This window comes from Furipterus horrens, unplaced genomic scaffold (assembly GCF_987537825.1).
Source record: "Furipterus horrens unplaced genomic scaffold, mFurHor1.1.pri manual_scaffold_1, whole genome shotgun sequence".
Taxonomy (NCBI): domain Eukaryota; kingdom Metazoa; phylum Chordata; class Mammalia; order Chiroptera; family Furipteridae; genus Furipterus; species Furipterus horrens.
The window spans coordinates 176,171,077-176,185,159 of record NW_028327171.1 but is presented as its reverse complement, the minus strand read 5'-3'; the positions used below and the strand labels follow the sequence as shown (position 1 = coordinate 176,185,159).

The following is a 14,083-nucleotide window of genomic DNA, read 5'->3' as shown; positions in this document are numbered from 1 at the left end:
GGCAATTAAGTAGATTTTTGAAGGGAACTTTATTATTAAAATAAGAGTTTTGCTATTGAATTTATATGCTCTATGTTAGAGGCTATAGGACCTATACAGCAGATTTATTTCTACTTTTATACTTTTGGGAATTGGAAGGCGATAAGTGAATAAAACTCACAAAGAGTAATCTTTGATCAGTCTTTGAAAATACTGTGAATTAAAAGATATAAAGTAGAAAATTCTCAAACTAGGTACATGTCTTTAAAATAAGTGCAAATAGTTTCCCAAATGTTTCTTCAATGGATTCAATTTTTATTTTTTGCTTACTACTCATCTCAAGAGGAATCTAGTTTCTCTTAGCTGATAGTGGATGCACTTTCCAGGGTTGAAAAGTCAGATATAAAAAATCACAGGAAGAGGGAGGTCTTAATTTTTTAGGAGATTGAAAATGATATATTAACTTTTAAGTACAATTATACTTAAAGTCATAATAAAAATGTTGCATCAGAGAAATTTAGTTGAGTTTGTAATTATTTTACTTTATCAATTTTTACTTTATCCAGCTTTCTTAGTGATGCAGTGGCTGGTGTTGTTATTTCTGTTAAAAGTCAAAATACCCATGATTACAAGTCATAGAAAGCGAGTATTTTCAACAAGGTAGCTGAATAAATATTATAACATAAAATGGGATACAGGTCACAATTAATAGAAAGAACATAATTTCTTTCTTATAGCCAAACAATAATAACCAGATTGCTTGCAGTTTAAGGATTTCACTTGTTTGGGGCTTACTTAGAGCTTTTGGGGGGAAGATAGGCATGCCAATGTTTAAATAGAAGAAAAAACTCTGGAAAGGAAAAAACATTTTAAACTCCAAAATATGTTTATTTTTATCTTTCTTAAATATCTATGTGTCTATTGAGAAAACAAAGTGGGAGTGAGAGCAATTGATAATTCAGACAAAAACCTCTGCTTCATTCAGAATTAATTCAGGCAAAATCTCTTGAGCTTTAACAAAATTACTTGAATAATAAAGGAAGTGTTGTGGAGAGATATTTATTTTGGAGTGAGTACATGTGCTAAAAATTTCTAATGAAAATAGTAGCCATACTGGGTAAATAAATCATTAGTTTGAGAACATTTGCACAGTTCACTAATCTCTCTAATAGTTGATGGATTCTATGAAGCACAGTCACATAAACCAGGACACAAAAAAATGTCTGCTAGCTGAGGCTGTGAATTTATCATCTGATTCTCCCAAATGACATTTCAAAAAGGGAAATCTTATCTTTTGTTAAAATACAGACGGGAGAGAACACTGATAGGAAGGGATTCCTTTGCTCACAAATCACACCAAGCAGAGACAGCTGGGCAGTTGTATTTTGTTTGCTGTTAAGTTCTCATATTTGAGACCCTAATTTTCTGAAAATTAAAATGCCTGTGAAGCAAATATGAGGCTTTTGTTTTAAAGTTTTTAGAATTAGTAACCTAATTTCTATTGTATGTTTGTACTGGTGACGTGTTATTAAACAAGTTTCTCTATGGAGTTGGGGTATTGATGGGGCTTATTAGCTGGCTTTGTATTTTCCTGGATTACTTATTTCCCATATTTTTGGAGTCCAAAATGCCTAAAATATGTGGGAAAGGACTTAGGTGAAAGTGGTTTGCTGGTATGTGCCTAAGAGGCTTTCAGAAAGTGGATTCACTTTGGATACATTGTGTTTTTCTCTGCATAACATTAGTGGATACTGAACTAGAGTTATGAGGGTGCCTAGGGAAAAGCCATTGACTTCTTACAAATGGGCACTTTTTTACTTCATAGGCTTTCTCAAATACCCCCTGAAAAAAAAAGCTTATATACCAAAAGTAGGAATCTAAAGAAGAGAAATACAGGAAAGAAGTAGAACTGTACTTGCTAAATTATGAGTCAAATACTTCAACTTTGTAACTGAATTGATTATTTGAAGGCAGTTTTTCTTTATATGGAGAAGCGAAGCCAACACTTGTGACATACACTGGGTGTCAGTATATCCATTGAGAGAGCTCCAGTAATGTAATTGACATGGTAGACTGTATTCCATAGCATGTAAGGGGGAGGAATGTTGGTGTCTGACTTCCAAGTAGATGAAGGAAACAAGATCTAGTGGTGACCGTTTTTTATTCAAAGAGAAAATGTAGAATACTTACAGAAGAGTATAAAAGAAAATCTGTACTGAGACCAAGAAGAAAAATAGCTAATGTCTAAACAGTGAGCTAAAATGAGGAAGGTGAAAAGATTGCAGAACCAGTTTGGAAACACAGAAGAACGGGATAACTTTGTAACACGAAAGAGACTGCCAACTCTTTAGAAAATCTAATAATAGACCTGATAAAGAATACGAATATGAAAACAAAGCATGGTTAAGCACTAGATCTTTATATATAGTGAAATCGATAAAGTTTCATTCCTGTTGGCAGCAATTGAGACTGCAGACACATGTATACACACATAGAAAATGAAATTTGGGAGGAAATTTACATCAGATTCATCCAACCTTTGATTATCTAAATGAATTTCTCTCAATGCAATACATACATACATATTTGCTTATGTCTATGCAAATATATATGTAACAAAAATGGAAGGGCATCAGGGCTGAATGTTGAGGGGACAGGTGTGTTATATAGTGTGTCACTCATTACCATCTAAGACAAAAAAAATCTGGCTGACTTTTCCTCTCCATTCTTTGAGCATCAAGTGGAGAAGAATTGACTAGCAAGAAGCCTACTTTTCTTTTTCGAATGTGGCACATTTTGTATCACCTTACCATATAAGCTTTATTGTCTTTTATCCAGTCATTCGGGCTAAAGTTAAAGAGGTAAAGACCAAGTGCCATGATGTGACTGCAGTAGTAGAGGTGAAGGAGATCCTCAAGTCCTCTCTGGTAAACATTCCAAGGGACACCGTTAACCTTTATACCAGTTCTGGCTGCCTGTGTCCTCCACTTAATGTTAATGAGGAGTATATCATCATGGGCTATGAAGATGAGGAACGCTCCAGGTAATTCACTCCTTAAGGATTCAGAATAATTTCTATGCCTATCCTATTCTTATTGCACTTCTCTAGAGATCTTATTCTGGGATTCTTACCTTGGGATCTGTTTACCTTCAAGGGGATCCTGAATTGCATGTATTGGATAGAAAGTATACGTGTATAATTTGTGGATGTGTATTTTTCTGAGGAGAGAGGTCATAACTTCATTTGTTCTTAAAGGGGTCCATGAGTCCTAAATAGTTAAGAATTGCTATTCTAAAAGTTGGTCATTCTATTCTGCAATAAACAGGTAAGTCTTCTTTGCAATGATTGCCTGTATTTTTCAGTAATATGTTTTAATTTTTCAAAAATACTTGCTTCTTAAAAAATTGCAGATTACTGTTGGTGGAAGGTTCCATTGCTGAAAAATGGAAGGATCGACTTGGTAAAAAAGTTAAGGTAAGCCTCTATTTTAAGTTTAAAATGATATACAGAAAATAAAAGAAAACCAGTCATTTGTCATTTAAACAAAATAGCTGCCCTCAACTAAATGAGAACTATCAAAACCTGATACATATATACATATATATATATATATATATATGTATATATGTATTATATGTTTGTGTATATGTATTTGAAATTCCAAGGACTGAATTTGTCTTTAACATTGATTTCATTTAGGAAGTATTCTGTGTGTGTGTTAGAGACCTAGCTATCATTGCCTAACTTCTTACAATGGGAATTCTAGTTGTAGTTAGCCCAGTCCTGGTCGGGTGACCCCGCATTATCATTAGAGCTTCCAGCTTACTGCTCTGCTCTTTTTAAGGGAATTGTTTCCATACTAATATTCACCGGGAGGTCACAAGATGGCTGCTCCACCTCCAACATCACACCTACATTTTAGGGAGAAAGAAAAGAGAGATAAAAAGGAGTTTCCAAGTGCCCCATCTAACAACTTTTACATACAACTTGGTCTCATGTCCATCCCTAACTGCAAGAGAGGCTGGGAAATGTAGGGTTTTATTTTTGTTTTGTTTTTTTTAAAGCTGGTCATATTGCTTCCTTGAACAAATTGCGTTCTGTGAGTCACAGAAGAAAAGAAAAAAGACTGGGTGGGAAACTACCAGTATTGTCCCAAGGCATAAACCTCAATTCCTATGTACAAGGTGCAGTCACAACCGTCTGTATATAAGCTCCTTAGAGCAGTAATGTACCTTCATTTTTAAGTCAATGACCCTTAGATTTTGGAAGCGAAGTGTTTTTAAAAAAATCACTGCAAATAACCTTTTAAATAGAAGGTTCTATTTCTTCTTACTATACTAAGCAAATCAGTTTTAAAGAAAGGAACTCGGGAAAGTTTGCATAGAAAGGCAAAGACTTGAAAAGAGGGTGTGTGTGTAGTGGGTGTGGAGGGAGGAGGGAAGGGTGGAAATTGTACCAGACATAATACATCCTCTTCCTTCTGTGAGTTTGAAGGGTTGGGGAACATACAGAGGGTAAGTTAAACACCTCTGGACCATTTATCTTGTACATCTGGCATTGGACACAGCAGACACATTTGAATTCAAGTGACCCAAAAAAATGTAGAGGGCATTATTTGGCAGGGAGAAACTGCCCTCCAGTAACTCTTCACCCCCTCCTCCCAGAATGCTTGTCAAAAGTGAGATGTATTTCAAGTTTAGACTTGTGAGAGTTCTCTTTCTATATCTCTTTTCAATTAGTTTGGTGTTTATTGAGAAGTAGCTCTTCTTCAATACTTGGAATTTCTTACTGTCCTTTTAATTTGGTTTTCTGCTTGCTAATGCAGAACAGGAATATGTCCTAAATTCCTGTACCAGTTGGAAGAGCTTTTAACATCCCCACTGCGAAGCATATAACAAGTCTTCTCTTTCGGTATCAAAACAATTATTATTATTATCACCCAGGACTCATGGCTCATTTCTCCTGTTTCTTAGTAAGGCAAACATATTTTCTGTTGCTTTCTGTAGGGGATTCACATAGAGTTGTTATTGTACAATTATTTATATTCTCAGTTTAGATTTAAACATGCTAAAAGAAGACTTAAACTAATAACTTCAACAATTTTTAATTCATATGCAGATACCTGGGACTAAAGACCTTGGGAAAATCTCTTGATTAGAATTATTGAGATCTTTAGTTTTACAGACAATTTGAGGAAGGAAAATATAATTTTATGGGGGATGGTTTTTTTTTTAAAATAAGGATTGTCTTTTTAAAGTGATTTTTTTTTTTGTTTGCTTTCAATGGGTGGATCAAGAATTAAATAAAGATCTTTTTGTGGCTTTGCCATGCAAATGGTTGTTTATTTAGGTCTCTGTTATAGCAGGCTGTTCAAGGTGAGATATCTGGCCTGCCTTGGGGAGTTGAGAATAACACTTTTTTAAATAGGAGAAACAATAAGATTGTGTAGTAAAGTGTGCTAAAGTGAATACTTTTTTTGTAATTGAAAAATGATAATTTATTATGTACTACGCACTTTATACATTTTTCACCAATTAATCTTCAGAACAGTCTTATAAGCAGATTCTATTATTAATTCCAATGTGTTGATGAAAATGATGTGTAGTAAGTTTAAGAAACTTCGCTTGGCCACTGGTATAGTAAGAATTTGAACTTGGTCAATCTGATATTAACTCCAAGAACTCAAAATGTGGTCCTTGGACCAGCAACATTGGCATCACCTGGGAGCTTGTAAGAAATAAAAATCTTGGACCCCATTTCAGGCCCACCGAATGAGAATCTGCAACTTAACACGATCAACAGGTTATTTCTATATTTATTGAAAATTGAGAAGTACTGCTGTAGTTTTAATTTTTATTCACTACTTTTAATACCCACAATATAACTCCCTTTTAATTTATTATACTACATGTAAATATGATTGGCAATATTAATATGAAATATTAGTAAACTTGATTGTGATAATTAAAATCATTGGTAATGTCCGCTTTGCAAAACTTAGAATGAGGGAAAAAACTTGTCTGTTCTATTCATCGCCCTTGGTAGATATTCCTTAGAAAACTATTTTTTAGAGATCCTATTTCCACCCAACATTTTCCATTTTTCATTCCTCAAGTCACATAGATTGAAAAAGGCTGTTTTCTTACATGTTGTAAGAGAGTAAGATGAAAAATAGCTCTTCCTTCAAACTCTCTGCAAGTCTTCCATTTGTGGACCACCTGTGAAGTGCCAGACTTATGTTTGTTATCTCAGGAAATACTCTCAGGTAGCAATAGATATGTGTGCCACCGCTTACTGAGGTGGGAATTTTAAGTTTAAGGTTTGATATGGAAGCATTATTGATATAGGTGGCAAATTTTGTGCTTCTTAAAATCTGAGATTTATGCTCCTTACAACATCAGTTTCATCATTTCCTTGGGAGAGAGAGTTTACGCGTTTGGAAAGCAGCGGAGTGCTTTTGAGAGCTGGCTGTGCAGTCTCGCTCAGTTGCTAAAATAATAGAAATGACGACTCTGGGGATATGGGCGTGTGACCATTTTCTGCTTTAAATTTCACAGCGCTGGGATATGAAGCTACGTCATCTTGGGCTGAATAAAAGCGATTCTAGCCACAGTGATTCCACGCAGAGTCAGAAGTCTGGCAGGAACTCTAACCCCCGGCAAGCACGCAACTAAATCCTGAAACGCAGAAACAACATTAGTGAATTCCTATTAAGACTTGCATTGCTGGACTATTAAAGGAAAATTGCACTATTGCACATCATATTCTATTTTTTACCACAAAATTCACGTGGTAACTGATATCACTTCTATTTTCTCTTTTGTTTTCTGCCTTTCTCTTCCCTCCTCCACCTCCTTTTTTGTGGTCTGGGTGCAGATCCTTAAATGTATGTATTCTATTTCACTAATCATGGGAAAACTGTTCTTTGCAATAATAATAAATTAAACGTGTTAATACCAGGGCCTCTTTGCTGGAGTGAATGTTAATTTCCTGCTCTGCATTCAGATTGGGAATGCAACACTGGATACAAAGAGAGAAAGCTAAATAAGCTGTACAATATACGTGGCTGATCTAATTACAGCCTCATTTCCCCATGCCTTTTGGGCATTCTCCTCACGCTTAGAAAGTCCTACATGTTTATAAAGGTAAAATAGCAGTTGGAAATCAAATGCCACATAAGCAAAGCAATCAAGCACCAGGAAGCATTTATGAGCAAAAGACACACAAGATGAATTATTTGCAAGATTGGCAGGAAGCAAAATAAATAGTGTGAGGAGCAGGGGAAAGAACATTTTGCCTGACTGAGAAGCACAACTGAAACCAGTAGCTGTTGGGGTGTTAACAGCAGCATTTATCTTTTGGCAATACATTTGATTTGTTTATGAATACATATTAGTCAGCATTAGGGAAGTAAATCACAAGTAGACACCTGCTGTTATCCGGATAGGTCTGTTTAATTTGAAATAAACCCATTGGCCTGAGTCTTTTTTATTCTTCGTTTAAAAATGACTTGCTGCAATGATCAAGGAAAGAAAGTATGTATCTATGTATACCAGGGTGTTATTTTTAAAATGTATGTAGCTCTATAAAATGCTCTAGTCTGTAGGATGCTAAAATGGCAAGGTTCGTGTGTATGTGTGTGTGTGTGTGTGTGTTCGTATTTGTGTATGTATGTGTTTCTGCACTCACACTCAGCTGGACTGAATTATAGGCCTCTGCACTGGCCTGTACTTTATCATTTGGATTTGTGCTGTTTAATGCTCAGTAAGATACATCTAATAGAAGGAATTATGGTTGTCAGGAGAGATCCTACTCTGACTTTTGAACCAAATGCACCTTCTCATTGCCCAATGCGATCCCCAAGGACCATGGGGAACAAATGATGATTTACGTCCTTTCTTCAGTGGGATTCTTTAGGTCATGTGCCAGTCATTGGAAAGTCTCATTCCCTTCCATTTTTTTGTGTGTGTGATATTAATAGAACCAAATGTCTAAGCTACGAGATGCTGAAAATAAAACACTTATCAAGCAAAATGGTGCTGTTTTTTTCTACAAGGACAATCGTGCAAGAATAAAATTTATTCCTGAACACATTTGCTAAAATGATCAATAATAATTCACCTAAATTCTATTTTGGAAGTCACAGAACATCCTTGCCTTCTGACTGACCCCAACCCTCAACAATTTTCTTAATCATAGAAAAAAGAGTTCCTGCGTTTGCGTATATGAGGACTTTGGTTTTTTGTGCTCTTCTGTGGTTGCTTTCAGATAATGCTGCCCTCTGCCCTTTGGGCTCTATCTGCAGATGGCTGAGGCAGAGGCATCTCTTTCTACATGCTGATGTTGTAGCCTTGAAAAGGTGAACTTGGGTGTCACAGGTAGTAGTGAAGTGCCCTATGGGTTACTAACTGTAACCCAGGATCTCTCATTGGGAAATTTACACCCAACTTGAGCTTCAAGGACTGAGGAATGGGAAGGGGGGCTTCTGCCTTGTCCTGTTTTGCTCATGCCTTTTTAAATGTTAACTATGGAAAGAAGGGCAAAAGTTGACTGCAGGAGACTGAAAGGAGTTGGTTTCTCAAATCCACAAAATGTAATCCACTCTTCCAAAGCCTAGCATGGTGAATCTTATGTGATTAAATATTTTGATGTACGATGAAAGCCACAAATTTTTCCAGCCCTTGTAGTTTTCTTTTTTGGGGGAAGGGAGCAGGGTATAATTTTGCATAGAGATTTGACACATATACAATTAGGATATTTATAACCAAAGAGGGCCAGATCCTTAGATTCAGCAGTGGGTTTTTTTGTTTGTTTGTTTGTTTGTTTGTTCTTTGCCGCCTCTATTTTAATGATCTATGCAGGCAATGCTTGAGTTTGCTCATCTGCATGAGACTCTGTCAGTCATTTTAAAGCCTATAAGGCCCATAAAGTACATTTGATTTTACAGTTTGATAGTTGCAATATCTTTATGAATAAATTATGTGCAGGATCTTTTGGGGGATGGCATGATTTTTATCACAATGGTCACATTTCTAATTAGACTGCAAAATTATTTCTACTCCGTAATTGCCATAATATAAATACATCTCATTGCTGCCTCTCTACAGGCTTTTCTGGCAGGTATCAGTTTTCAAAACCACTCAAAGTTTAATATATATGCATACTTATCAGTAACCTTGAGATCTATAAAGTTAATCTAAAATTTCTTTGTAAAATTATGTTCACGTTCAGGATTTTAATCTTCCTAGCCAAATAGCAACAAAATGTTAGATGCATGCCGAATAATCTAGTAAATTAAAATAGCAGCAAACTTGGATTCTCTTCATGAACATGTAAGTATTTGACTATGTCACATATAGAATGTAATCTGATTCAATGCCATATGTTGCAAAGAGCATTTGGGGGAGGGGTGGGACAAATCCACATCTTTCCACATCTGTTATATATTAAGAAAGCAAATACAAAAATTACAATCACTGTGAGTAAATAGTACTACTTATTGCCTTCTGCAAGAAATTATTTGCTATTATTTTTGACAAAGAAAAGGACTAAAAATAAGTATTTCAAGATTGGTGTTCATTTAGACTGAATTTCAATATTTAAATAATACAGGCATCCAAGAACATGGTCAAAATGAGGTGAAGCAGATATTTCTAATACTACTACTGAAATCCAACTGATAGAATTTTAAAATATTATCATGCTTTGATAATTATATCTTTGGGGGTAATAGTGTCCAACAGGGCTAGAACTATAGAAAACACATGTGTACAGTATTACCTCATATAATCCTTGAAAGTGTGAAGTAGGTATTGCTATTTTCATTTTATAGATGACAAAATCTAGGATTTAGAACTTCAGAGTTATGTTAAATAGCAGACCCTCTTATTCTTATTTCCCAAGTTATGTTTCCCACCACTGAAAATGCTGATAAAAAAATAAATGTATCCTGACATTGTAAAAAAGCATAGTGTCAGGTATGTAGCAGCTACTAATATATTTTTTTCTTAAGCAGAAGTCTACCAACTATATGTCAGAAAGCCTAAGTCTCCACTCTCACCCCAACCAACAGTGTCACTTGTACTCTTCACTTGTCCTCACCTATAAAATCAAAATTACAGTGGAATCTCATACAGGATGAGGTAGATGAACAATTAAAGTGATGTGTTGGCATTAATAGTTTCAAGATATGTGATTCTCAGTAGAAAGAAGTGGTATTTTCCCCTCTAAGTTTCTGTTTTTCCTTGCATTTGGAGAAAAGCATGGAGTTAACAGTATTCAACGAGGTTGAAATTAAAAGTTGATTGTTACCACAAATAAAACCAGAATGGCTACTTTCCCCTGGGAACTTTCATTTCTCATTCTTAGATTATTCCTTATCCATTCCCACCGCCAGAGTCCTCCCCAGAATAGAAAGAAAACTATTCTGTAGGACTTAATGTCCCCTGATTTTCATTTATTAATTATTTTCATGATGTTAAGGATTGAATATGTTGAAAGACAACTAAAGCTGTCTTTCTTTGAATAAAATGCAGACATCATGCATTGTTTCTACTTGGAATAGACAGTGTTGAAAACTCAAGGAGCTATGAAGAAGGAAAGACTGTGCCCAGGGAAGCTTGTCCAGGCCAAAGGGAAAGGATTTATGGGTTGGTGAGGAGGCTGACTCAGGAATGGAAGGAAATGCTGGAAAGACTTTCCCACTGACCACAAGGATGCGGAGGAGATGACACTGCTTATTACATAGTAGTGCTGGGGTTGCCCTTCCAAATAGCCACCACCCTGTGCACACGAGTTTCACACTAGGAAACAGGATTGAGGTTGTGATTGTAGGGTTGGATCTTAGGAAACTCTGGGGTGTCAGCAAGGGTGGGTCAGGGTGATGTCTGACACTTAGGATAGCTCTGAGATAATAAGTAGTTTATAAACCAGGGGACTAAGTATTGCTTATTTACAGAGGATGAAAGTGAAGCTAATAAATAGAACTGATCAGGATCACTCAAATGCCTTTAGTTCTACATTGTTTTGGTGATCAGGAGAATCAGGGCTTCCCAGAGATGGGATCCCTGTACCAGCACTGACAAGCAGAATTGGAAGTAAATAGTTTTGACTTGATTGGGCAAAAGAGTAGATTAACTTGAACAAAATCCCTTCTGAAAGATTCTTTCCCTATGACTTATAACCCAAGTGATAGAACAAAGCTTTAAAAAGAACCAGGAAGCTCAGAAATACATCGACAAAGACATCATTGTCCTGTGTGCACACATACCTCTCTTTCCCTGTTGGCCATTCTTGCCTATTCTGCTTTTCTTCATAGGATTGGCTCATTAAATCAAACACAAGCCTGCAGTACGTATATTCAGAACTGCTAGAAAATCAAGCAGTAAACACACATTATTTAGATCCACGAATCAATGTCCACGAAGCGCAATCAGATTTCCTTCAGATCACCAGTTCAGGCAGTCTCGTTCTGGGCTTCTGCACACACAGTATCATCAGCTAGAGCCACAGATGCCCACAGTCCTTTTCCCTTAGAGACAGCACCTTGAGTCATTCAAAATGGCCCCTCTACCCCACCTTGAAGTGAGCTTTGAAATTAGGACACCTGGATTCCAACTTACTGGCTGTTTAGCTTACGTTCTCAGTTTTGAGATCAGGTGAGCTGAGTTGGGCAGAGCCCATTGAGCAGTGCCTGGAGCATGGTAGGCACTTATTAAGTATCAGATTTACTCCACTTTTTACTCTTGAATCCTCTCTGTGATGTGCATAGTTCTCAAACAGGGCTCAGTGAGTGCTTTCCCACTCAAGAAGAAACAATGGCTTCCCAGAGATCCTGTTCCCTGAAATGTTCTTTCTCCTTCATCTTTAAGATGCCAGACTCAAAATAATTCCCTTTAATCATCCTCAAGTTGAAAATTGAAACTTTTTCCCCTTTTGTCCTCTAGTGAGGCAGATGTGCTTAAAAAGAAACATGATAAGAGGACCCGGTGATTACTCCTTTGATGTTAAAAAAAGGTAAGATTCTGGAAAAACTACACAGTACTCAATTCTGCAAAATGTATATTACTGATACAAACTTATGTTTTATTCCAAATATTTTGATTTATATTTCTCTAAATGTTTCTCCAACCATTTTTAAATATTAAAGGTGGAAAACCTATAGGAAGTTTAATACATTTATGTAGGTTATTTCTATGGAGATGTCAACTTCCAGATAAATTCACTTAATAACCTTTGAACTTTTCAGTGGGAGTGGGCTTTCATGTGTTACTATTTACCATTGTAAGCAATAGATTATTTTGCATAAAGGAGCAAAACAAGTATTACGATTTTCTCTTAATGTTTTTGGTAAAATTTTGGCTTCCCAAAAGGAGAGACCACTTACAAAGCTACATGTTCTCACTGGGAGCTAAATTTTGTCAGAGGAGCTTCTTGGTGTTTCCATTTCCTGGGGAGTTTCAGAAGTACTAAAATTATATTGAGACAAAGTGTTTATGTTTTAAAAGTGCAGGCTCTGCATTCCAGGCTACACACACTGAGGGTTCTCTAAACAGAGGCGGCTTTTACTGAAACTTGGGAAATAAGAATAACTCATAAGGGCTTGGATTAGTACATAATGGAGAAATAGAAGATAGCCAAAGAGACCACCTGTGAAAGGGAACAACCTCATCCTGGGAAGGCTTGCACAGTAAATAGTTAAGGCTTTATGGGCCACACAGCCTGTTACAAGTTCTGCCGCTGAGTCTCAAAAGCAAACACTGGCAAATGTATACATGAATGAGCATGCTGGTGTTCCAATAAAGCTTTATTTACAAAAACAGAGGAGGGCTGGATTGGCCCTCAGGCTGTAGTTTACCTACTTTTGTGGATTTAATCAAATGCTCAATAACTAGTTGGAAGGATTTTATCATGTGTTAGACTTAATGAAATGGATGGTTTTGGTGGCGTAGAGACTTAACTACTAAGAAAGATTAGACCTGTGGTTAAGTAGAATTTTGCCTAAAATTTTACATTAGAGATTTAATCTTTTGGGTCAGACATTGTTCTATTCAGGAATCTGCTTAAAATGCAGGGGCTTAAGAAATATCAAGTCACCATTTTCTTAGTACAAATTAAGCAACTAGCCCAAGAGTACATAGTGCCTAGAGGAGAGAAAAAGGGATTAAAGGGGAGGGCCAGGAAAGGGGGTGATAGTCTCCCCCAATTTAATCACTAATTCATAGAGTCCATTTGACCACCAAATATTTTTCTTTGTTGTTCTTACAAAGACACATTCTTTAGGAATAAAGTCCTGCGGGAATGAGTACTCAAACATCCAGACAGAGAATCACTTCGTTCTTGCACACCCGTTCAACAAACACCTGTTTTGCCACCATGCTCTGTACTTGGAATTGAAGAAGAACAGAATAGGATAATCCCGGAGGGAAAATCCACATATAATACAAGATGGTAGAGTCTACAAAAGAAGCAAGAACAAAGGGTACGTCTTTAGAAAAGTCCCTCAAACTGCTGGTCTCAGTTTTCTCTTGCCTTCCCTCCCATTCATGCTGGTGGTATGTTGAAATATGTTCCTCATGCTAATTACCCCTTATTTTTAAAGCTGGCATGCCAATAATAGTGAAAAACTATAAATATGATTAGTAGTTGTTTTTTTAAAACCTTACTTACTCTTTGCTATTTCCTTAACATTTCCTTTTGAGTTGCTAAAAAAAAGGAAATGTTGCTTATGAACTAAAACCCTCTTGTGTGTTTAACACATTCACCATAAGTGTGATTTACAACAGCCTTCCTTGTTTGATGAATCCCATACGCCCCATAATTTAAACATCTTAATATGCCTCTCACTGGAGTGACTTTTTATTTGATTGTGAATTGATTCTGAAACTACTCCCAGTCAGAATTTTGTGTTTGATATACTGTCGCTTAGAGTTGCATATGATCACACTAAGGTTCGATCTGTAAAGTATAGGATTAAGGTTCAATTGCCACCATAATTAACTAGCTCAGGTTAATATAACCATAAAATATACACTCCAGCTGACTGTTTAACCAGTCACAAATAAATGAATAGTGTCTATCCTGAGCCTCTCAACTATGGAATGT

General features: G+C 36.3%; 1 protein-coding gene across 1 annotated transcript in view; it reads left to right on the top strand.

Annotated features, from left to right (window-relative positions):
- FRZB (frizzled related protein) overlaps positions 1–6,941 on the top strand; it is a 35,135-nt gene extending 28,194 nt beyond the window's left edge. The window contains exons 4-6 of the mRNA XM_090268234.1: positions 2,818–3,022; positions 3,391–3,454; positions 6,538–6,941. Of these exons, the coding sequence (XP_090124360.1) occupies positions 2,818–3,022; positions 3,391–3,454; positions 6,538–6,654 (386 nt within the window). The 3' untranslated portion in view covers positions 6,655–6,941. The remainder of the gene's footprint in view (positions 1–2,817; positions 3,023–3,390; positions 3,455–6,537) is intronic.
- Positions 6,942–14,083: the final 7,142 nt, after the last annotated feature.